General features: G+C 38.7%; 1 protein-coding gene across 13 annotated transcripts in view; it reads left to right on the top strand.

The window, feature by feature from the left end:
• The window catches only part of diaph2 (diaphanous-related formin 2), a 323,897-nt gene that overhangs the window by 82,271 nt on the left and 215,150 nt on the right, over window positions 1–26,476 (top strand). For all 13 annotated transcript variants that reach the window (XM_069531062.1, XM_069531060.1, XM_069531059.1 and 10 more), the window contains 6 exons: window positions 7,315–7,454; window positions 18,768–18,842; window positions 18,939–19,008; window positions 20,118–20,254; window positions 23,270–23,378; window positions 26,326–26,436. In XM_069531062.1, the coding sequence (XP_069387163.1) occupies window positions 7,315–7,454; window positions 18,768–18,842; window positions 18,939–19,008; window positions 20,118–20,254; window positions 23,270–23,378; window positions 26,326–26,436 (642 nt within the window). The remainder of the gene's footprint in view (window positions 1–7,314; window positions 7,455–18,767; window positions 18,843–18,938; window positions 19,009–20,117; window positions 20,255–23,269; window positions 23,379–26,325; window positions 26,437–26,476) is intronic.

Here is a 26,476-nt window from a genome sequence, read left to right as displayed (position 1 = left end):
CTTTATTTATAACTGCTTGACAAGAAGATTCTAGACAAAAAAGCAGGGCTTGTCTTTTTTCTGTTTTGTTTGAAAGTTTAAAATCCATTTAGAAGAACATGGCCTTTCCTTAATAAAAACATATTCCTGTATAAATCCTAGTTGTGAATAAATAAATTTCATGTCTATTCAATCCTCATGGTTGAGCTGCCCCATATTTCTTTATAACTGACCTTTCATTGCATTTATGCATACGCACACACCCAGCACAAACAAATCTAGAAGCAGCAAACCCCTGCTCGTAATTTAATAACTGTTAAAAATGATCATGGGCATTTTTGTGTTGAAATAAAAGGGGAATCGAATCATTTAATATCCGGGTCTTACAATTTCAGTTGTCACTGGGTGCTCTTCCTCCAGACTTTAGGGATCAACACAAACACACATACAACATGATGCCTTGTCCACTTCCCAGTGTTTCTTATAAAAATAAACCTTCATTGCTATTTTTAAGCTTTTCCAGCCAAATACCTAATTGTTCTCAGTCTTCTGCTCTGTTGCAGCAACCTTGTGTTGTCTGGTTACATGTAATGCCACTGGACTAATTATTGAGAGAATGTTCTAGGCCATATTAAATGTAGCAGGCCTAATATGTCTGTTTCATCAGCAATTTATAGTAGCTGAGATGTGATGAAACTGTCTATCGATTGTTTCGTGACCATGACCATAGAGGATAGAGGAAGACAATAAATAGAAGTAGAAGAAAAAGCCCCCAGTGCATACAGAGATGCTCACATATTTCTTGGTGGCTGTCATCCAGGGTTGAAAAACACTTCACTGTGGAGTGAGTGAACGACAGAGACAGACAGATGGGAAAAAAAGAAGGAAGTGAAGACGATGAATTGGAGATGGAGGAGAGAAAGGGATGAAATGCTTGGCCACATGGTCTTGTGGGAAATCCCCCACCGAGCTGGGAGCCCTGTGCCCTGGTGGCTGGATGAAATGTCTTATCTGCCAGCAGCAGGACTCTGTCCTTTAAGTAGGGCTAGGGAAAACTCATTGTCCAGCCAACCAGCATCTCAACTGATCCGTGTTGCAGTTGACCTTTACCACAGCTGCCACAGATTCATGCCAAACCTAAGATTGTGGTAAATGTAAGATTGCTCATTTTTATAGCATCTCTCGTATTTTTTGTGTACAATCATTGTTTTCTTGTGAAGTTGCATTGACGCTTGTTTTTAGGTCATATTTGTGATGTAAGAATTAGAGTGAGACTTGGTGTTTGGCCCTGCATGTCTTCAGACTGTCTTTTACCCATTTGTGTGATATCTTTGCTCTCAACTAATCTACCAACCCCTAATGAGCAGGAAATTAAGTTATAATGTGGCTATCTTGCTGCATGATATGCACTAATTGCTAAGATTGTATCTGTATTATTTTCTTACAAAAGAGCAGGGTGCTCTAGTAATTTTCATTAATTACACACAAAGAACTAATTAAATTTCTTATTATTCCATAACTTCTTCTCCATTACTTTTTTCGGGATGTGTGGTTGTTTTAGGTGAGAATTTGTTTTTACTCAGTACCTCTCAAGAACATTGTTGTTGACGCTATCACAGGATGAGCAGGTGGAAAAAAGCTATGGCCTAGTTTTTATATTATTGTTAATGATTTCACGAATAAAATATGTCTGATAACCTATACATTCATCGTATTGTTAATTAATTATAGTTTGTTAGTATTTGGCAAGTGACTGATTTGACAAATTATGCCCTTTCTCAGCCCCCCTCTCTCTGAGTGTGTGAAACCTCAGCTTCTCTGATCACTGCTCAAAAACTGGAAACAAGATGTCCCCTCTGACAAGGTTAACTGACACAAGTGGTGACATGATGTCAGTGATGTGACGTGCAAATGAGCGATAAAAAAAACGGATTGCGCAAATGTTAATGCTCCTTTTTTTTCTATTTGCAGTCAGCGAAATGAGTTCATGCTTATATATCGTATGATAAGTCGATATAGAAATCTTAGCGACAGGCCTTCTCTGTTATGGAAAGTCAGCTCAGCAGCGGCGATAATAATTAATTGTCGCTGGTGCACCGCTGCTGCACCGCTGCTGCTAAATGCATGTAGGGGAAACACTGAATATCTTAATGATATTTCAGTCACAAAAACATTAACGACCGGTTTATTCTGCTTCTTCATTCAAATGGAAACAACCCCCCACCTATAGACAACACTCCAACATCAGACTCATGCCCATCTACAAACCAATGAATGTCAAGTATAGGTAGACGACAGGTCGTACAAATGTCATAGAAATTCTTAAGTGCCCTTCTTAAATTGCTACATGAAACCAAAACTAACGAGATCAAATGTGAACAATTTAACAAAGACCATAGTCAGGACATTCAGGTGTGAAAGCTTGAAAGACTAGTTTGGTTGTTACCTTCTTGCTTCTTCTATAAATTAGGTTCAAGAATCAACAGTGCCCTTATTTAATTATTCATTATGGGCCATGAAGTGCTGCAGTGAGTCATGTCACAGTCAGACACAAAGCTTTGGTTGACTTTCATGCTCACCATCTAAGGAAATCGTTGAAGCAGGCTGTGATGAATTACAAAGACTTGAGTACAGACCTTTTCTACTTCTGTTCTTGCATCATTTGCTAATGGTAACTCATCGTCACGCTGCAACGGATAAGAGTCAGGAAAACATTTAGAGGGTTGTATATTTGTGAATGTGTCTCTGAGTGAGTGAGGTAGCAAGGCTGAATGCAGTCAGCTCTCTCCCAGATAGCTTTCAGGCCAGACACGCTGTCGCCATGTGGTTTTTCCAGTAAGCTGACAATGAAGCTGAATAATGTATCTATCAGTCAGTGTGCCGAGCATTGGGCACTGAGCAAGCTGCCAGCTTGTTATGGGCTCATTACAGGTGAAGATGACATGTGGCAGTGCAGCCGCCTTGGCATTGTCTTTCTGCCCTGCCCTCGATAGAAGGCACAACACTCTGTCACTCCCCATGGGATAGAGAAAGGGAGGCAGAGGTGATGGAAGAGAAGGGAATGAGCCTCAATGCTACCCTAACCCCCCAAAATGAAATTGACAGGCTTGCTGAAGTAATTGCTCCCAGCACTATTTTCTTTGGCAGGAAATACTGTTATCGACAAATAGGGGATTCAATAAGCGGCAGGAGATGAGGCTCTAGGCTGTGGTCAAAAGGCTGTGCCCGTCCTCTACTGTTGAGGTTGCAGTTTCACATGATGCTCCATCTCTCTCCCCTGCCTTTTCTCCCTTGCTCCTTTTCCTTCTCTTTGTATCTACCCTTTACTTTTTAAATCCCTCCCATTCCCTCTATCTCTTTTAATTTATATGTTGCTACTTCCTCACGTACGACCCACACAACACCTCTCCCCCATCCCTCTATCTTCCCCTGCCCCCTTCCTCCATGGTCTCTTTTTGCCCACTTTTGTCTGTTGACCATTTTGGTGAGTCCAGTGAGGAAATCTCTATTACCCATAGGCAGCAGGTAATGCCCCCTCCCTCTCCTCAGATTGTTTCTCTGCTGCCAGTGTGGTGGTGTAATGTTGATATTATCCCAAAGGATTCCATTGATTTGGGCTAGGGTCATGAAAAAGCAGTTTATGGTCAGTGTCTTTGGTTTCCAGAGGTCAGTACATGCTGTGAAACCAGAGCTCTAGCTTTTCTGGACATAGTGGTTCGCCTGCTGGGAACTGCTGAGAGGTAGGGAGATAAATAAAAAGTGGGTGATGTGTTTTTCCTCTCACTGGCCTATGTATTACTGAGGAATTAATGTTCTGAAAACGTAGTTGCCTGATCAGCCATATCCAAAGTGCCTTTTGTCAGATACTATGCAGTGTTCTCTTGCAATGTTCGGGTCAACAGTTATGCCATTCAATTCTTGATTATGCAGTGCATATTTTTTACCATCGAGTGCTCAAGTTTTATCAGCTTTAGTATATTTTGATCTGCTGTGTCAAACCAGTTCTATTCATTAAGCTCTAACTCCTCCAAACTCAAGCTTCGGCCAAATGCCAGGTGATTGATCTTCAGACTTGCACGAAACCCACCACTGGGGATTTTATACGTTTCACCTGTCATTATCTTTTAAGCTTTACTTAGCAGATTGCTTGCATATTACCTCTTTTAGGTGACTGCCTGCTTTAGCTTTTGTTTTTCATCAAAACCGATCTGTCGAAAGCATTGTGTTTTGAAAACCTTAGCCTTCTCTTCAGAGAAAACTTTGTTGAAGAGTTGGTGATTTGACTGCTGTGATGGTGGAACAATCACACATATTTTCAGCAGACCAACAGTATATTACACTGCTGCCTCAACAATGGTCGACCTGAGAATACAAATGCCACTCGTTGTTAATCTTTTTCCTCTCACCTTTTGGAGGACATGGACTTAATGTTCCTCCTGCATTTCCTTGAATGATTGGATCAGACATGTGTGATGCACTGTTCCAATTAGCTGTTTAAATGGTTCTGGTCCCAGGCCTTTCGGTTGGTCCCTGTCCAGGGAGTAGCAGCCCTATTGGATAATGAAAACTGTAGTTTCTGCCTACTTCTCAACAGGGAAGGATCCCCCTGGAGGATCTACAGGCCCATTCTACTAAAATTGTTATAAATTAATGAGCACTTTTATGCAGTGTGCCAGAGGAGGACATCTGTGTAGCTGCCTAATAGTCCAAACACCATTCAGGTAGAGTCTGGACTTGGGATCCTCAACATCTTGTGCTTGCACCTCATACTGTTTTTATATTGACAATTAGTATCACAGCAAAACATTGTGATCCGTGCAAGACCTTTTTTTATATTGTTACAGAGGAATATAAAATATTCAGATTAAGTGGCTAAGTAGAAATTATGTTGTCTACCGATTTTCATGTAGTTTGAAATCATTAGCCTGGTAACAAATATTTCTTCATCCTGATACCGGTCTGGTTGTTGGGGAACACTTTTCTAGATACAGTGTGTCACGTGTGTTTACTGCATGTCATATTGTTGTTTATCTTACAGGATAAATCTTGTTTAGTTGTTGACCATAGCATCTTTATATTTGTTCCTGCTTGTGAGAATAGAGTGATTGTCGAATAAGATTTTTACAGTTTCAGCCTTGCAGGTTCAGCTTCAAGCTGAATGATATTGGCAAGTCTGCACCATATACTTAATTGGTTACCATAAATTTTCCTTGGCAAAAAAGTGACCCGGCCAACTGGTGAGGTAAATAATCTTTATGTTGATCATGACATTAATAAAGATTTTTTTTTCTTTTTTGTATTTTTCCAGTGTAACAATTGCACGTAAATATCAAAGTTAATAAAGGAGAAATAAAGTGGCCTCACATATCATAGTCAAAAGAAATAAAATGTGCTTTATGATTTTTCTATTCAGGGAAACAGGCACAAAAATACAGTCACAGTTCATCAACTATTTTAGATATAACATCCTAAACATGTTTTTCAAAAAGAGTCAAACAAAAATGACACAAACTTTTCTTTTTTGATTTCAAGAGTCTTTTTAAAAACAGCAAGCATTGCCACCCAGGGATTAAAAGCACATTGATTTTTAAGGATTTAGAAGAATGTAATTGTCATTGTTATACCAGTTTTATATCACTGTCTGAGGTTAATCTTGCAGTAAAGCTTTTATGAAGTCTAAGCCCCCACATTTGTTCTTTTGGTTTTGTTATCCATTTGGGATCCTTCTTTTTTTCTGTGGCTCATACCACATATCTTATTCTACCAATATCATTCATTATTTTTGTGTCTAGCCATTCATAGCCTATACCAAAGAAGCATGTATTATAGCAGAAATGTGCAACAAAGTGTCTTGAAAGTCTAGATGATAATGAGGCTTCTCACCTCTCCCTATTGTCTAATAAGAAGGCTCAGTAAGATAAAAGGGAAGACAGTCACTCTCCCACATTCACCCAGTGCTGCTTGAGAAACAAGATGAATAGCACAAGTGTTTGTATAGATCCTGTGGAGAAAGACAGAATAGACATAAGCAAAGAAAATTGATTTTCTACAAAATCAATCTATGGTCTGGAAAACTAGACAATTATGTGCAACTCACTTTGTTGAGATTTTACTCTAGTGCTGGAAGAATACAGATGAAACATGACAGCAAATATGGTTCCTTTATATTTGCCCTTTCCGGGGAAAATAAAAAATCGTACTTGTGGAATGACATTAGTGGAGCATTGTTTACAATTTTTTGGTGTAGCTTACAAAATGTTCCACTCATAAAAAAAAGACTGTGCATTGCATGCGAGCAGCAGGCTTCTATTAACCAGATAAATGAGTTAGCTTATTACTTCCCAAACTGCCCATTAGCACGGCTCACTTTATGGGAATCCAGCAGTCCAGGGATGAACACACTGAGGATGATTCTGCCCAACTCTCAGGCGGATGTTTTGCTGTTTCTGCAGCATGTTTTCTTATTTTCCTTTGTGTGGTATCACAACCCCGACCTGAAATTAAGCTCATTTTTATAACAGAACCTTAATATTTCTACACAGGTTCATTGGGAGTACAGACAATGTTCATCAACTTATATTAAAATCTCTTTCATTGGTAATTATGTTGGGTCTTGCTTGGACAGATTCAAATATCCAAATCTCTATGTTGTATCCAATGTTGATGTCAATGTGATCTTGGAACATGTGTGTGTAGTCGTGTTTCCCTGCTGCCAATGAATAGTGTCATTGTTTAAATGTCAGTGTAGCGACATGTCCCTAGCGCCCTCTGTGGAGATTATACACAAGAATCAATTTCCCTCAAGCAGGATATGCTGTAGATACCTTGAGGAGCTTAGTCTTTGGCTTTTCAGCGAGTAGTCCATCATTACTGTCTTGGCTGATTGAGAAAAAGAGAAGTTTTGGCAGCTTGTATCACTGGCACCTTTTGTGTGAATCCAAATACACACACTGCTTGTTATTGATCAAACAACTGTACTGAAAAGAGATAGTGACTAAGCAATGCATAATCCTCTTCCTGTGTAATGTTTGTTTTCTCATTTCAGTGGAACAAGTCTTTTTTGAATCATATCGATGTAAAATTAAAGTTTCATCATTGTTTACAACATTCTGTTATTACAATTTTTACATGATAGTAATAAAAACTCAAGTTGCTTTGCAAGAGGATAAAAACAATGAAACAACCAAATAACCAAAACAATTAAATGAATGGATTTGATTGAATGAAGTGATTATTCTTTCCACAAATTAACACAGATGTCGAGGTCGCAGTGATATTATCAGATATATTATCAGATATTTATCTAACAACTGTCCTGTTGATTCCTATTTTCAGGGTGGACTAAGGAACAGTAAGCATGAGTGTACACTTTCATCGCAAGAATATGTCCATGAGCTGCGTTCTGGCATCACAGAAGAAAAGCTGCTCAATTGCCTGGAGTCCCTCAGAGTGTCTCTCACGAGTAACCCTGTCAGGTAACTCAAATTTTTTGATTAAATGCAAACACCACAGGTATGATATGAACGTATGAAGTGTCATGATATGTCATGAAAAATGTGCACCTACCTGCTTCTCTTAGATCTGCCATGAACCTTTGTGAAAACATAGCTCTGTCCTGCTGAGCTTTGATTGGCACTCAGGCCTTTCATTACAAGGCCAGGCCTCACTCTCTCCCGTCCATGAGATCTTCAATTTTAATTTGGTCCCACGGGTGCAACAGAACCCTCAGTGACAGCATATCCTCTAAATTATTTACCGGCTCTCTTTGGAGGAGATGTTTCTTAATGTGAGTCAATGAATGGTGCATATTAAATGGTCATTGGATAAGTGGAATAGTTTTTATGTTGACCCGGGTACAGAGAAATGACCTGCCAGCACTGCCCCAGAGGAGCTTTTATGTAATCTGTGTGGTACTACCAGCATTATCACAGCATCTCTGTAAAGCAATTAGTAAGAAAAGAGGGAAAAAAGAGGAAATAATTGTTTTGTGTTGTTAGAGTCACTACAATGACAACTACTCAAACATCCATACGTACATCCAGCCAGCATTTTATTAGGAACACCTGTACATCTGCTTTGACAACAAATTATGCAATCAGACATCAGAATAACAAAACCATGCAGAAGCCGCTTAGGAGAAGGGATGTCTCAAGTATATAGATCTTTGTGTTTATTTGTATGTGTTAGTACATTGTCTGTGCAGCCTCTGCTGTTTTCTTACAGTCATTGAGCTGTACCTGATAACAGAAATCAACAAAACAACTTCTCTTTATGTGATAGAAGAGGAGCAGCAGATAGGCAGACATTATGTGATACAGTCATGTCAACATGGAAGTTAAAGATATGTCCACAAATAAAATAATCAAGGCTGCATTTTGTGGTTTCTAATAAATTGCTCAGTGAGTTTATAAAGTAATGGATATAAGCAGTGGTTATGGAACCATCAAGATTCAAATGACATGCTGGTTTGAAATAGACAAAGATATTTAGTTGGCTAACAAGGGAATAAGAGGAAGTTATATACACATGAAGGAACCATTCATAGATTTATAATGCACTAAGCTTAACACAAATCCACATTTTACATGTTGTATGCTATATAATAAAATTAATATCTGAGTGGCTAAGTAATTCTCCCTCGAGTGATTGTAGAGCTGTGAAGTCGGTCTCTCCAGTCTCCAGCAAGCTGTGAGGAGTCAAGTCAGCTTTTTCACTCGGAAAGGCCAACTGGTGCCAAGGGGATTTAAGGCCAGGCCAGGCTTGCCCTGTGGGTATTTTCAAATGGCTGAACCTTTGACCAGCATGTAAGGGACTGCTGCTTTATGGAGGAGTCACCTCTCACAGTTTGCCAGGTCCATCCAGGGAGAAAGTCGCTTTCGGGTGCGTGTGACTCTGGGAACTGTTGACTACCATCCATCCCTTGCTCGTCCTTACACCCCTCATTATACCTCTCCTGGGGAAAGGCACTGGCTATTTTCTCGAAGCAAGGATAAGGTTACTCCTAATTAATATGAATGCACTTAATTATCATGGATCACAACACAGGAAATCCACATTTGGTTTGCTACACTTCTGACTCTACTATGTAAATGTAACCTTTGTATGGTACGTTATCTTATACTGAAAATAACCACGGAGTAGAAGGCAGAGCAGCCCATTCATGCTTGTTTTAGTTCACACCTTTGGATAAGGATTAGCTGGCTTGTCTTTAAATATTGATATTTGGAGAAATTGACTATACATTTTACCACATAATATGAGCAAATTTTAGTAAAGCCTGTATACATGTTACGTCTACTAATTTCTGGGTAATATTCTACCATTTATTTCATGATGTTACCTCACAGTTAAAGTCGCATCACATACTTTTAACTGCAGATGCAACCTCCCATTCTGGCAGGAAATGCCAGGGTCTAGCCAAGAGCTCAAGGCCAGCAATTATTGTCAAAAACATTGTCTAACCTGTTTTCAAATATTCTGGATAAAGCAACATTAGACTTTTAATATTGGGGTATGTCTTTATCAACCATTTTAGTGTCGGTAGAATCCGTCCTAAATTGCATAAAATATCTGTTAATTCACTTCTGCCTCGAAGCTCCATTTGGTTTAGGATTAAAATAGCTTGATGTTATGAATTTTATCAGTATCTTTGAATCCTGTCTCTGTGGGAGGCTTAATGTATTTTTTTTTATAAATGCCCACTCCATGAGCTCCTCTTTACACTTGTCTAGTTTATTTTAAGGCCTATCAATTGCCTCTGAATGTTTATATTGAAGAAAACTGAGACATACATTATTTCATCACACTATTTAATCTACTTATTTTACCTGAGGGACACCATGCAAATGGGCTGAAAAAAAAAAAGTCCTTTACAGAAATATAAAATGTTGTATTTTTTTGGTAATCAAGAACAGATTCACTTGTTTATTAGTTTATTAGAAATATTATATTATAATTATTAGAATGTTCTGCCTGGTAGTTAGATGCACTGTTTTGTAACAAGTGAGCCTTTTAATGCTAAATTCATAGCTTTCATTATTAGCAACCTTGAGCTATCTAATAGTTGGAGTCTGTCGTCTCACATCTAGTGCAACCTCTGTCTATTTACCTTAATATTAAATGTATCTGGTTTCATTACTCAAAAAAAGCATCAATGTCCTTTTGATATTCAATTTTAAATTTTAACCCTGACCCTCATACAAGGTTAACTGTTATAAAGTTTACATTATTTATATAAAAGTAATATCATGATCATTCTTTTATCAAAGTAGACATTTATGTGATGACCTGATTTAAAACCAGCTTCTATAGGTATTTAATGTAGCTCTGCACACTGACATGAAAGTCTTACCATGAAAGTGTAGTTGGTCTTCACAGTGCTTACCATTGCTTTTTGTTTTCCTGTGGTGTTTGGGCAGACGGCTAATTTGCTCCCAGAAGCCTGTGTTTGTCTAATAGTTTAATTGGCTTCGCTGTGCACCTGTTTGGCAGCACAGGTGGCCACAGGGCCATTGTGCTGAGGGCCTTATCTCCCAGGCAGTCCCACACAGGTGTGTGGCATGCAGCCTTTGCAGATCTGCCCACAGATGGCATTGCCTGGAGCGTCGGCTGCATACTCTGTTTCCACTCTTTTCTCTTCATCAACCATGTTTTTCACTTCCCTTTCCGTCAAAATTTCCTAAACCATTTTTTTATCCTCTACCTTATCCTCTTCCTTTTAATTTGTATCGTTTTGTAACACGCTTCTTTATTTAGAAGTTTCAGGATGACGATCCTTGGATGTTTTTAGTCTAGCTTTCACTTTCCTGTGCATTTCTCAGCTCTCTCTATTGCACATGTGAAAACTGATTTCGGATCCCTATAAAACATATCAAGGAGTTTTATGTGTCAATAGGCAAAACATATCTCAATTTACTGTTTTCCATTCAAGCAGAACCTCATCTATTTTCTATCATGCATGCATACATGAGAAAGCCTTCTCTACTTATACACTAAATTTTGTAATTTCAATCTGAAGCAGCTGCAAATGGAGTAGGGTTAAAGCTCACTTTCTGTGATTTAACTCAACTGCTGCTACATCAATAGACTTTCTAATATGAAAGAGGAAGGCGTGTTAGTGGTTTTGGGCAGCAGAGCACACATCCATGGACCCAACCTTCTGAGTTCCCTAGGTTTATTCCTTGGCATTGACTTCCATATTAGATCTGCTAGCACTCAGATCCTCGAGACATATTCAAGCAAAATTAAACTGGGCCCCAAACTTCGAACTATGTGAAATCTTGACGCCACAAGCGAGACATTTTCTCAGGGGCTTCTTTCTTCTGGGGTCTTTCTGAGGAGGAGGGAGACATTTGCTGACACCAGAGTTTGTCCTGTGTCTAGTTACTCGAGGTGTGGGTTGTTAGGATGATCTTGCTTCTCTGCCACGCAGGGTGTCTCTGAGTTTCACCAGCTTTTCCCAGTTAAATGCTCGTGGCTGAGCACCCAGGTCTCTCTGGATATCAGTCATGGGCTTTTTATGAGCTTTGGAGGTACTATGCTGGTTAACGTAGAGCTCGTCGTCCTACTGTCTGATGATTGTGATACTCCAGCACTGACTGAGAAACACTGACTTTTCTGCTAAGAACAGCGGGAGTGCTCCCTGTGTAATAACTGAGCAAAGATCTTTAAAGAGGTCAGATTCCCTTATTCCCGCTTTTGGTTCTATATAGTACATATATATATATATATATATATATATATATATATATATATATATATATATATATATATATATATATATGTATAGGGAATAATAATATGACTTTTATTGTGATCACTATCAATACAGTTTGAAATACTTTATATAATTTTCGGCTATATTGCCTAGCCCTCGCACATTAACATACCGTCTGATTTAAATGGATATATGTCTACTGGACAGGGAACAGATATTGGTGACCTTGATTCTCACTACATATTATTTGTTTGGTTCATACTCTCATACTCTACCTAGATAATTAAAAGGTGACAAAAAAGCTTCTCCCTTGGCACAGATGTTTCTCTTTTTTTAATCACACTTTTAGTCTTATATCTCCAACTCATCCTCCCTTGCTCTCTAACAGCCAATTAACACCAGCATAAAGGAACACGTCCATCTGTCCATCTGCCGTTGTGACTACCGGAACAAATATAAGGATCTAATCTTCTCACAGGTGGTTTATGTCCCCTCGACAGCTCAGGCCAGAAATCTTTTCCATCACCAGTGTGAATCTCTCTGCAACCGCAGTGACTTAACACAGCACTGATTAGTGATTGTAGTGTGAGGTTTTAGGTACAGTAGACATCAATGAGCCTGTTCAGTCTGACAGATTATTCAGAAATGAAAAACCCTTTCTGAGTTACTCATCAATAATTGATCCCCTGTATTCACTTTTATGGTGGGTTGTGGTTTTGTAATCTAATTGAGACTCTCTCTCAATGTGAACATTTGAAATATAATATTCTTAGAAGGCCTGACATCTAAAGTATAGTTCAGGGAGACATCCTACCTGAGGACACTTGGTTACGGGCTCAAAACATTCAAAATTCCTGTCCTTCTCATCACTTTGTAGGATAATGGGAAATATAATATATCTTTGACATCTTTGATTCAGACCATGATGATCAAGATGTAATATCCTCCAGATATCGATAAGAAAGGGCGAAGGACAGAGACAATCTACCTACGTAGACGCAAAAGAAGTAAAGTTGGGAATAAAGCCTTCTGGTGTGGTATTTGTTTTTGCACTATGGGACTCTACTCACTAGACTCCCACTTTCATAACAAGCCACCCTCAAGGCCTCAAACAAGTTTTCTTTGTCAGTTGTCAAGAATGAGACAGTACAGATACAACAATTATGCAATTGTTTACAGAAACATTTGACTCATCACTGAATCCAGATTTATTTGTGTCCTTCAGTTTTCCGGCTGGTACCACCAGTCTCATTTTACTGTAGAGTTTTATTTGACTGTTAAGTTTGACACACATCTTATGACCCTTTCCTCAAAGGATGTCACGAGCAGAAAGAAATGAAAAAGTTAACTAGTTTTTACCCTTGTGGCTGACTTCATAGATGACGTCTGCCCTTCTTCCTCTGAGGCAGTGAAAATGATTTTGGAGACATAAATGTCCTGACTGTCTGGGTATATTTTAAGAGTGATGCCTATTTGATTTTATGACACCATCTGTTAACCTCCAAGATAGTCATATCTGTTATGGCCCCAAAGTGATACATACATAATTAACAAATATCTGATTTGAATTCCTCATTGATTCATTTGGACCTTGTCTTGTACAGGTTTAGGAAATAATGGTCATTTCTGTCAGATATTGTCCACTTTTTATTACTTATTCTCTTATTGGAAGAAAATATTCATTCAGATCTGATCATTTATATCATGTTTTGCAATGTTTTATGTCTTTTTTAATGACACAGCTCGACAAAATCATTGATTTCCTTCTGTTCCAACAATTCCCAAAATCCTAGAGATATATAAATGTTTTTGGTAGGTGGGAAATAACCCAGAATCCCAAGACACCTTTTAGATGAACATCTGAGCAGGAAATCTGTCCAATCTAGTCCACATTCTCAGAGTGATGTGTATTTGTGTCTTCTGTTATGCTCAGGAACAAAATCATTTATCAACTTTCCTAACACACTGAAGTCATCTTGTCTTCTCCAGCTTTTACGAGCGCTGCAGAGCTGTCCTAATGTTTTAGTAGTTCCCAGCAGGGATCAAATTATTTCACAAACATGCACACACATTCTGGTGAGGTGAACGCTGACATGTTGCAAAAGGTTTTATACATGTACTGTAAAAGGTGCCAGCAACAAAACAAAATGACAACTTTATAGCTTTGAAAATAGGAGAAAAAAGAATCCTGTCTTTTAAAGCAGTGCATGCCACCATATTTTCCTTTTCCTCCTTTAGAGATTAAACTCTGCAGAAGCCAGAGGAATCTGTGGATACATCAAGCACGATGAACCTTTGTCTGATTCAGCAAAACATGTACATATTTATGTTGTTTAATTAGGTCTAATAAATCATTTCACAAGGTGTACGACTAGTTTTCCTCTACCTTCACTTAGTGGTGAGTAGTATCATTCACATTTGAACCAATACAGTACTGATTCATGGAACTCAGTGCTGATACATCGTGTTTCTCTGTAGGAGCAACACTTGCAATTTGTGTAAATACTTTCATGTTTGCTCATGAATTTTATTCATTTGGTGTCATTGTAAGATGTTTGACAGACAAATAAATCTCACACACTGTTGTATGGTCTAAATGATATGTTGGTAAGATATTCAATGACATGCACAGCGTGAATGACAGGTTAACAGATAACGGTTGCATAAGGGCTCAAGAACAACTGAGCCTAAGAAATAACAACACTACAAAATGAGCCACTTGTGACCATCATTGAAGAAGAGCAATATTAGCTCTTCGTTTTCATTCATAGGGGATTAGTTATTGCTCTGATAACAGTGAAACGGGCATGATGACACAAATAGAAACCTTAAATACTGAAATTGTTTGTGGTTAGCAGTTTTTAAACTGTTGCTCATAATAGTTTTGAAATGGATTAGAACAGGGAGGTACATTTAATACAGGGTATCTAATGTATGTCATCTGATATGCCCTGAGCATTACAGTTATTTCAGCAGGCTATTAAATTGATTAGAGCATAATAAAGCTCCATATTTGCCTGAGTAAGTCACTAAGCAGACACTGGTGGTGCTTGGTTTCAAACTATAAGGCTCAGAACTCTTTGTTGAAAAGAGCACCGGTCCTCAGTTGTAGTAATGTGGCACTGAATAGGTCAGTGGTCCCAAAAGGAACTGTTGTATGCCTTTGCCTGTAATACAATATGAAATATATTGCACTTGCTCAGAGGCTTTCGATAACAAAGGTCCCCACCTACCGTGATAAAATAATAAAGGTAGTCTATAGACTGAAATCAATGTGTGTACAAGCCATCCCAACACAAGACCAGTGATCAGTCAAACAGAATGGGCTCAGAAGTTTCTCCCTCTCACCATTTCTATTGCTGTGGAGTCACTTGCAGGGACTGGTGATGTGGAGTAAACTTTTCATAATGTGCCTTAACATTTCCCTTGTCAACTATTTCCAGAACTCTACACATGTTCCCATTTTTCACAGTTCACTGAACTAAATACTCAGTAACCTGTTGTATTCCCTTGAGCATGAGACTGATCACAGCCACCAGTCATGAAATGTGTCCATGCTGTATGTGTGCGGCATAGGAAGTGTAAAGAGCCGTTTATTGTAACAGGATTATATGTAAAATGACTGAAGTACTTTTTCAGATCTTTTAGTTGATGCCTTTTCTCAGAGTTTCTGTGAAGCACCTTGAAGTGCAGTCTGGAGTGAGCTGTGTCAAGAGGGCCTGAATGATGGAGTGTGAGGAGGCGATGGACTGAATGTCACCGTTTTTAAAGCAGGCTCACTTCTGTTTAGCTTGAAAATACTGTACATATTTCAACAGAGGAGATGGTAATGTCAATATACATGCACATATTTTCTCATGGTGGCTCAGTGTTTAGCATTGTCACAAAGCAAGATGGTTTTCGATTTTAATCTGCTGGCTGTTTTTCTTTTTTGAGATTGAATGTTCTGGGTTTCTCTGCTTCTTTGATATACTGGTGATCTGTCCAGGGTTTATTCAATGATGCATGTAATGTAGGCTCCAGACCCCTGTTGGGAAGTTTTCGGTATATACACGTCAGAGGCGTATAATTAAACTCTATATACCATACAACTGTATCAAGCCAGTTGAAATAACATGAAATAAGAAATTGCTTCCCAAAGACCAACCATTAATATTTCATTTTGCCTGCGGAATATACATGATTGCAGAAAGTAACACAATTTGGTAGCACTTAACTAGAGGATTATAGCCATCAATATTAGATGAACAAGTTCCCCCCCAAGTTAATGAAATCCTTGGATGTGTGCCCACATTAGACGGAAAGTCTGATAAGGGAAGGATTCGATCTCTTGTTCCTTCAATGTTGAATCACTACAATGATATTTTATTGGCCGAGAGAAACAAGTTTGTTATGTTTCACCAAGTGTTGTTGCTCTTCTTCTCAAGCTACAAAGGATTATAATTCACTATGATAATACTATAAGATGTAAATGTTACTGTTGACAATCACTTGAAAATAAAGAAAACACATTCTTATAAAGGAAAGGTAGAAATGTACTATAACGTACACACTCAACCTATTGTTGCTAGTAAATTTATTTGTGTTAGCTGTAATAGTGTTTTTTCCTCATAGGTGTTTCTTTCTGATTGCTAGAGATAGGGCTATTTCACAGCCTCAGGACGGACACTGTAGAAGTACCATCTCTCATTTTCTTTGTGGTAACTTTGGGGACATTTAGAAGGCAAGCTGCAGGGTGTACGTGAGGGGACAGAAAATGGTCGACAGTCTGCGATGCAGGGAGGAGTCAAAACATTTAGTGCCTTAAAAACCTCCATTATGTTGCAACCTGCAGCAAGATCTACAGTTTTGATGAGAAATGTTCTGCTCACACGATTCCATTCCCTCCTTTATTTTTTGCATTTTCTGTTTCATTCCACCAGCATTAGAGGGAATGTAAACATGGAGCAGACTGAACATATTGTCAGCAAACATTGTTGCTGTTTTTAATTTATGTTCAGTTTTTGTTGACAATCCGTTTTAATGAATGCATCTTCTCTGAGAGTATTTATTACAAAGCTCTTTAGCTTGTTTTGTGAATAGTCAGTACTTATGATGGTTTTCTTTTAATCCCTTTTACAAAACTGTGTGTGTTTGTACTAGATTATTTTTCATTTACTTTTTATTATCTCTGGTCATGTAATGATTGTCAGTAAAGCTTTTCTATGCCATTTTATTCTTGTCCTAAACATCAGGGGTCTATAATGCATGCATGGAAAAATTGATATTAACCAAATCAAATGCCAGCACCAAATCAAAATGGAAGTGTACAGTGTATTTCTTTCTTTTCAAACTGTGAGCACTGGTGTCAAACAAATGTATAGCATTTAGTGGAGCTGCACATTATGGCTCACACTGACCACTGGAGTGGCTTTTCTGGCTCTTTCTCTTGGTCACAGTCAGAAAAAGGATGGGTTCATCGACTGGTCATTGTGTGACAGCATCTGTGTTTGTATGTATGGAAGCTCATTTCCAAACATACCAGATGTCCAGTTTCACTTGTTTCCTCCAAAGCCTCCCTTCTGCTCTGTTTGGAGATCAGGGTCGCACTCATCATGAGGACATTGACATCTCTGTTTTAGAAAGAAAGGACAAATATCTTTTTTAAATGGTGAGCACTGTCAAAGCAGTGTATGTTATGTTATGTGATGTATGAAACAGTAATGCATAGGGTTTAACATCATCAGTGCCCTCCTCACACACGTTCAGGTTGTACAGCGTTCATACAATCCCATATTACTGCTGCGCTGTGTGATAAACAGGATTTCTCTTTACAAATATTGGTTCCGTTCCCTGCCCTCTGAAGACTGACATTACCATCATTACTAAGGAGCGTAAACAAAGACTGCGGATTCACTGGATTGTGCTCCCTCAGCCGTGTCACCTCCCTTCTCTCTTTGTTGTCCTAGTCGCTCATTTACCCCTGCCACCTCTGCAACACAAATATATTTCTCTGCATTATTATTTTGCAGAAAACTGAGATGGTTTGTTTGTTCCTATTTGGAAGGAGGGAAACATTCAAACCAAATAAACCAAACATCAGACTAGAAGACTTTATGTAAACAGACATTTATACATTCATTACTTTGTGGTGTTTTGTTTTTATTAAGAAAACAGATCATCATGATGCACCACAGTAAATTTTAATAAGTTATTAATTGGTTTTGCTCATCCTCTGATGAAATTCGAGTAGCAGTGGGTTGTAGCGTGTGCTAATTTAGTCACAGATCAAAGAAATACCTCAACTTCACCATTTGCCTCAGGCTATTGTATCTTTCCCCTAATTGAGGTTTTTTTCCGACTCACTGAGTCAATACAAATTACTTTAATACTCAAACCATTATTATTTCAAATCATTGTCAAAAAGGCAAGATATATCATTGACTTGTGCCCTGTAAATGTCATAAAATTGCACCATGCATTTTGTGTTATTGACAGTTAGGGGCCTGAAAACAAGTGATGCTAATGACATAATCTGGTTGTGACCACACTAGGCCTTCCACCCTCCTCTCGCCTTGCTTAGACAAATGGGCTCATCTGCACTGGATCATTTGCTGTCTTCTGATACGCTGTGGCTTATAGCCAATTATCTCCTGCAATCTATTATTGATTACAGTGTTATCTTTCTTGTATTGCTTAATCTTTTGGCTCAGGAATACAGCAGCGCACAGGGGGGGCTGTATACAAAGTGGTTGGAACACTAAGTTAAGATGGGTGGGAGTTCATTTCCTTGAAAATGAGTACAGTTTAAATCCAAAGTGATTGAGACTGTATTCCCCCTCGAAAGGGTGTATTTTGATTTGCAGCTCTCCCTGTTAGGAATTAAAAACCACTACAGCCATCACTTTATCACAGTGAGTGTTAAACCTTTCATATTAGTCTGAATGACTGATTTCCTCAGAGGATAATACAATATTGCTTGTGTTTGTTCTCTCCTGTGAATCAACATGGCTTACAATAAACCAGGAGGGCAATAACAATTGTGACAGAATATTAGTAACTCGTGTTTATGTGTCTGTCTTTTTGTGTCTAGCTGGGTGAATAACTTCGGTCATGAGGGTCTTGGTCTTCTTCTGGATGCTTTGGAGAAGCTGCTGGACAAGAAACAGTGAGTGATCTCCTTTGACATCCCATCTCTCTGCCATTGTTAAAGTAATAGGTTCTGCTCATGTAATTACTGTGTGTCCTTTAATTTGTTTTTCAGACAAGAGAGTATTGATAAAAGGAACCAGCATAAACTTATCCAGTGCTTGAAGGCTTTCATGAACAATAAGGTTTGTATGAACAACAACAAAGAAAAGACCATCCATCTTTTTGATTTTATATGATTTCATATTGCACAGATGCAACAATAATACAAATATTAATACTGATAATAATTATTATTACAGTGATATTGAGTTTTATTTTCATTTGAATATACTCAGAAGAAAAGTGTAAATTATGTCAGTATCTCAAGGCCAGTTTAAGGGAATTTATTCAAGTTTTCTACAAACACTTTGACTGAAAGATGAACTAATTACATTGTGGTGGTCAAAAGGTCAGGGCCATTGACCAGAAATGTTCAAAGGGAATATCATGTGGCACAATCAGTCACTTGGACTCAAGGATGACCTGATACATTTTTGGTGCCTTAAAGTCAAAGGTCAAGGTCATTGTGCCAGCTGTGATGAAATTCCCTATGGGCAGTGACATTCACAGGAACATGAGGTCACTGACCTCTGACCTCTCAAACACATGTTTAGCCTTGTGAATATAATTTAATCTCGAGGGAATTCTTTCAAATTTGACCCACATGTTCACTTGGACTCACTGATTAATTGATAGGATTTCAGTGGTCAAAGCACTTTGGGAATTTTACTTTAAACCGATAAATTAAAAGACCAATGCCTCTACACTTTCTCTTTGAAATTTCTAATAGGACCTCAGGTGGCCAGATTTCCAAACACACCTTGAATCTGCACTCTGACAAGCTTTGGATAATGGGACAAAGAAAGTGAAGCTAATTTAGCAAATTTTTAGCTCACAGTCTCAGTTCTTTCAATTATCCTTTTTAGGGAGGTCTGGCTCATTTCTCAAAAGTGGCACACATTTCAAGGATAGATGAACTATTGATATTGCTTCTCTTAGAGTTAATCCCCACACGTGGTCATCTCTACCCATTCCTCCAGTTGTGGGGATACTAAAAGGTACAGGAGACTATAAGTATTTGTCCCTGTAGTCCTGTCCTGATTTGAATTAATTCATCATCCTCTCCATTTTCTCCCATGGCCTCGTTGTCCCTCCTTAAAAGACAATTAAGGAAAGTGAAAGTGAAAGTTCTACATGAATGCAAATGCTCTCATTAATTTATACCCAATGGACTTTTCCCTCTGTTTTACAGTATGGACTGCAAAGGATCTTGGGAGATGAGCGGAGCCTATTGCTGCTGGCTCGAGCAATTGACCCCAAACAGACCAACATGATGACAGAGATTGTCAAGATTCTCTCTGCCTTCTGTATTATTGGAGAGGAAAATATGTAAGTTGAATTTCACTTTGCAACACGTTTGTACAAATCTTGCTCTTGAACACACACAGGTCTTTTATATTATTAAAGAGAAAAGTGTACACTAGAAAGATAGTGTAGAGTTTTGCAGCTTTTAGATTCTCACATCCCCTAGAATACATTTAATATGTTTAAAATTATTTAGTAGTGGTTAAAGCAGTAAAATAAACAACAAAAGACTGAACAATCAGTTTAATTCACGAGGGGTGTACTCTTTAGTTTGACCGGTCGTTTGGTTGATCAATATGCTCTTATCTGACTGAACTCACTGGTTGGAAAATTGCCAGTGTTATATTTGTAAAAAAGAAGTGCTTAGAAGGCTACTTGGTCGAATTTTCTTTTTCTTGTTGCAGGTGTAGGTGGGCGTTCAGTATCCTCGCTTTAAACCCCCACGTTTCAAAATGAAAAAAATAGCACAGGCCAAAATGCCAAACTCGAGATATGAAACAGCAGTTCACAAACCAATGGGTAATGTTACGGTGGGTTGCCACTTGGGTTCATACCAGCCCTGTAGTTTACATGAACCTTTATGTGGAGTGTTTATATTCAAACTATTTTCATCTGGTTTAGAAGTTTCAGCATCAGGTATCTGCAAATTGTTGGAAATAAACATAAAAGTATGCTTTTGCTTGATGGGTGAACTAACCATATCAGTACTTTTGCCTTTCCACAATTAAAAGTTATCAGCAAGTTTTCAGAATCCAGAATAAAGTGAGGGACACTTTTCTCAGTAAATAACAGCTGTTTGGGAAACCTCATAACATCATTTTAAAATCCTGACTAATGACAAAAAAGAAGAAAAAGTCCAGTGATGAAAGTGATGTGGTCCATCTCTGCTATGTTTACACACAGTGTTTCCAGAACACCAAGAGGGATGGTTGCTTCTTGTAAACACTGGAATATCAAAAATACTACAATCCTCTCCCACAGGGGGGCATGTACTCATACAGGGATAGTGCCACAGGCATACATGTGTACTCACAGTGTGCACATATAGTGCAGTTAAGGCTGACCTCAGACAGTACAGAAACCTATTGAGTCACATGGTCAGATGATGCAGTTTAGTCTGTTTAATGTGTTGAACTACTCAGTGTAGTTTGCCACAGATACACAACCTGGCTGACAGCTTATAAATTGGATTTAGGGGAGTGTTTTTTTTTATTGTTTCCCACAGGGCCAGACTAGAATAACAATGGCACTTCAAAGTCAGTTTATGCAGTGGTGGAAATAAACTAACCCACAAATTCTGTTGGAGACGGGGTGTGTCTGTACATTACACCATCGAAATAGACTTTTATTTTTGTAGTTCTGACCCTCATTGTGCAAAGGTTGAAGAATATCAAGGGGTGTGAATCTTTGTCTTTACAGTAATTGAATCTATTTGCTTTTTTATTTTTTATTTCAGGTGACTTCAAGAGCATTTTTATTGTTTAGAACAGTTTCAGAATAATTTCTCGAAAATCACTGTTACAAATTACTAGTTGCTCCTACATAACACCCCCTCATCACCAGCTGTGCTTTCTACTAATTTGAAAATGTTCAGTTTTTTGGGGTCAATGGAACAGAAATGCTCTTTTATTTTAACAGTCAATTACTTCATTGGTTTCTGGAAATGACTTTAGTCTTGTTAAGTTTACACAGTGGAATTTTATGCATGCAACTATTTTAAGCAGATACTGGATGTGTAGTTAGTACGAATCTCTCTCTTTGCACTGTCAAAGTGCTCAAGAAGACATTGAAGTAAACATTGAGATTGTTTCCATGATCATAGCCCTACATTAAATGCACGTATCTTGTGGAAATGACAGCTAAAGGAGCTGGAGCGCCACTTTCTTGTTCACAAACTTCTCTGCCAACCAATGTTGTGATGCTGGCTCATGTTCAACACCCACTTCAGCTGACAGCATCAAACGGGAACACAACAAGTTAAGCAGATCTATCTCGCCTGTTTTGAAGCGTCATCTGAACTGGCTTTAAAGCTACTCAGTATGCAGCCCCCCATGCTTGTCTGTGACTTTCTAACCCCTATCACAGAGCATGGCCGTTCAATTTATCTCTGTGTCAGGCTTACTCCACACGTACAATCCTATTTGTCAGACAGATGATCTCCCTCGCTCACAAAGAGCGGCTACTGTTTTGTCATTTTGAAAGTGTTCTTTTTTGGGTTGATATACACAAGGTAATGAAAATAGCAACAGCCTCAGTGGCATGTGTGATTACACGCATGCATTTCAATATCTGGCCGAGTGTGACTATTGATTTGTTATTTGATTTAACACAGAGAGGAACTTGTATTTCAGGCTAAGGGCTCTGTAGGCACAGAAATATAATGGTTGAGGACAAGGGTGTTAAGCTGTTCAGTTGCTCTACTAATGAAGGTAAAATAGCAAAAAGGGACCCTGCAGTGACAGAGAGGCCACCTGTTGCCAGTTTTTGTGTATTCATATTGCAAATCACTGTTAAGGTAAGTGCTCAGAAAACATCAATTTACTTTTATTGCAGTCCTCTGTGTGTTTTTCTGTCTGTGTGGCTCAAACTTTCTCTTTCATTCACGATTCAGAGGCTGAAATTGTCCAATGTCCTATTTAGCCAAGCTGCCTGGGGCCCTTGCAAGTACTCTAATTTGCTTACTTCTCAATAGGTGTATTTGCACATTAGTCTGGCGGTCTCTGCAATCATCTGAGCCCCTTCTCATCCAACCAAACACAACCAAATCCCTGCTTTTGTCGAGCATCACCTTAGTAACAACTATGATGAAGTCAAAATTAGATACTGAAGCAATAATGGACCAAATTATATACAAAGAGATGGAAAGCAGCAGCATTTGTCAGCGTGACCAAAGACTGGCTGTCCACACTGATACACAGGGGAAGATAAGATACATGGTGTTTGAGCTGAAAATTGTGAGTAAATGTCCTGTCAGTGAGGTGATAAAAGTGTTTGTTGACTTTTTTGTTTGCCTGCTCCCTGCTCTCTGTTTTCTTCCAGCTTGGATAAGATTCTAGCTGCCATGACAATTGCTGCAGAGAGGAACAATAAAGAGAGGTTTGCCCCAATCGTTGAAGGGCTGGAGAACCATGAAGCGCAGCAGCTCCAGGTCAGTGGTCGTTCAGAAAAAAGCACTCAACATTACAGTTTCATAATTATCATGCATTCTTCACTACCCTGCTATTACATAATCCTGACCTCATAGTTCAATGGCCATGCTAATGACTAATGCAATCATGTCATTTTAAATTACAGAATAAAATCAGAAATAACTAAATTCAGAAAAATCACAATAATGACTGAATCACACACAATTCAATATTATTCTGTGGAATACTTTTTCCTCACCGATTAATTGAACACTAATTAGTCCAGTGTCACTCACTCAAATTCAGTTTTTGTCATGGAGACCCCGTCTGATGAGAGACAAGACTGAAATTGACAGTTGTGTCACTCTGGGGACCGTTGTACCTCAGCCTCAGCTGTCTCCATACATGTGTTTTTCTCTGTCTCTCTTTGTGTCTTCCTGTCCACTTGTCAACCCCACAGCACCTCCAGCACATGATGGGATGTGATGGTGGGGCTATTGAAATGTTCCCAGAGGTCCATCACCACTGTTTTAATCAAAAACACCTGCTTCATTGTGCGCCTCGGCTGAACTACCCATCGTTGTGCGAACACCAGAAAAACAATATAAAAAAAAAAGCAGCAATGTGGAGTTCCTCTCAGCTTTTTGTCTGTTTTCATTCCTTCTCACATTTTTCCTCTTCTCACAGCCGAGCTCATTGTTTTTCACATCTTACAGATTCCTCCCCATTCTTTTTTCTCCACGCTGCTGTCAAGTCGGGTCTCAGAGGACTCGGTGTGAAAGGGCAAATACAGCAACCTACCGCTCTTCATTTCCATTAGTATTCTCCAGCAGCAGGAAAACTATATAACAGCAGTAAAAACACCACTTAAAACATGGTTTTGTGAAACCAAAAGTAGGGAATTACTTAAGGAATTACTTTTTTAACTGCAGGGATTGGGAAGTCGTGAAGGAAAAGTCATGAAGGGAAACTGATGAGGCGGATGGTGGAAGAGAAAGTAGATATTCTTTTATTAGGAGGCTGTTGTTTTTCCTTTAAATTTTGCTGTTAATGAAATGAAGCTCTTCTAATTGTGAAGTAAATTAAAATGCCTTGCTGATGCAGGGGGCTCAAGGAAATTAATTGACTTTTTATCCAAAACCTGTGATGGGCTGTAGAACTACACTTTGTTAATGTGATTAAAATGTGTTTTGCTGTAGTGCAGGCTACGCTCATCTGCTGAGCACGAGAGAAACTCAACATTTCAAGTTTAAATTCGTCCCAGCAGTGCCACTTTTGATTACGATGTTTAGAAAACCCCCTATGGCAACACTCTGTAAACCTGACACAAATTATGCCCCCATCTCCAACCCAACCACTTCCCGCTCCACAATACATGGCTGAGGTATGGTTGAGGTGCTTGATGTAAGTATCTATCTGTATGCAGGAGAAGAGAGAGAATTTTTCATGAGCTCCATGGCTTTCTTCACTCACACAAATCCTGTGAAGATTTGGTGGAGTTTCTTTTATGTATCTGGCCTCTGTTGGATACAGCAATACATGTCAATGCACAGATCTTGCTTAGAGGCCCTCAAGCTTTTCTGGAACATGGGGAAGTTTGCCATGTTTTGGGAAGCAGACACTGGTAGCACATTCAGTGTGATGGTGCATCCTTTGCTGTAACAAGCTTTCCAAATAGATTATACGGTATCTTATATCCTTACCCCCCATATCTGGCAAACAAAATGTTCATTGTTCTGCTACAATTTTAAGGCAACAGAAAAAACAAACCAGCTTTATTTGATTGTGGCTCTAATGAACAAGAATATCACTCAGAAGAAGTGAATATCTCTGCCAAGGCCCAATAGTCCCCTTAAATTCTGTCATGTCCCACCAAATTGTACACAATCATAGATATCAGATCTCTAAATATGCCAGATTTTTTCATTTCCTCCACGAGTTATTCTCTGGGAAATTGGAGAACATAAGAAAAAAAAGCCCATCTCAAAATGTGAAACAAAAAACTAAATAATTCCTAGATCTGCCCCCTAATCTGGATCCACACCAAATTAAATTGGCACAAACCACATATTTCCACCAAGGTTCATGGTAATCTGTCCAGTACTTTTTGTGTAATGTAATGCTGCTAACTAACAGACAGAACCCAATAGAAACATATCCTCCTTTACAGAGGTAAATATGGTTTTAAGAATTCATTTTAGTTCGCAAAAAGTGTGGAAAATGATTTAAGTAATAATGACTTACACATAATTTTAAGAAATATAATTTAGAAAGTATTTTGCTCCATATATATGGAGGAAATTACTTCATTATTACTTCATTATTCTGCTATTCTGCATTTATTTTTGCTTATGCAGGTCTGTCTGCTGTGATTTAGGTGAAACTGTTGATAAATTCCACCCCAGAAAAATAATAAAACTTACTCACAAAACCACACAGACCACCAGCATTGTTGTGGCTCTTATTAATAACACATACAAGCCAACAGCACCGGGTCAAGGTTCTTGAAGACAACGTTTCACATTGTCCATGGGAATCCTTCAGCCTCCTATCGATCGTCTGTCCAAGGAAAACTGTGTTATCCAAGGCTCGCTCCCCTGAAACCCCTTTCTGCTCATTATAATTCATCAGCAATTTCCTCTTAACCCAATCTTACACACATCACACGCACAGAAACACAACACCTACTTGAAAGGTTTTTCCTTACCAGTAAATTCATTAATAATACACATATAGTCAATACACGCAGCAGACCTTTACTGTTTCTCTTCAGCTCTTTTTCTACCTTCACCCTTCTACCCTCTTCATCGCAGTCTCTTCTCTTTTCTATCATTTCTGTTTTGCTTTATGATCAAATAAATCATTCACTTACAATCAATTTTTGCTCAGTGATTTTATATGCGGATGCTTTGCCAGAAATATTTCCTGTTTTCGTCCAACGTGATGTTTTTTTTGTTTCCACCACAGGTTGCCTGCATGCAGCTGATCAATGCTCTGGTCACTTCCCCGGATGACCTCGACTTCCGGATACATCTGCGGAACGAGTTCTTGAGATGTGGCCTCAAGAAGATCCTGCCTGTGAGTTATTAGACTATCAGATAGCACATGGTTAAATCAT

This window comes from Paralichthys olivaceus, chromosome 9 (genome assembly GCF_024713975.1).
Source record: "Paralichthys olivaceus isolate ysfri-2021 chromosome 9, ASM2471397v2, whole genome shotgun sequence".
NCBI classification, from domain to species: domain Eukaryota; kingdom Metazoa; phylum Chordata; class Actinopteri; order Pleuronectiformes; family Paralichthyidae; genus Paralichthys; species Paralichthys olivaceus.
This window is presented reverse-complemented; position numbering and strand designations above follow the sequence as displayed.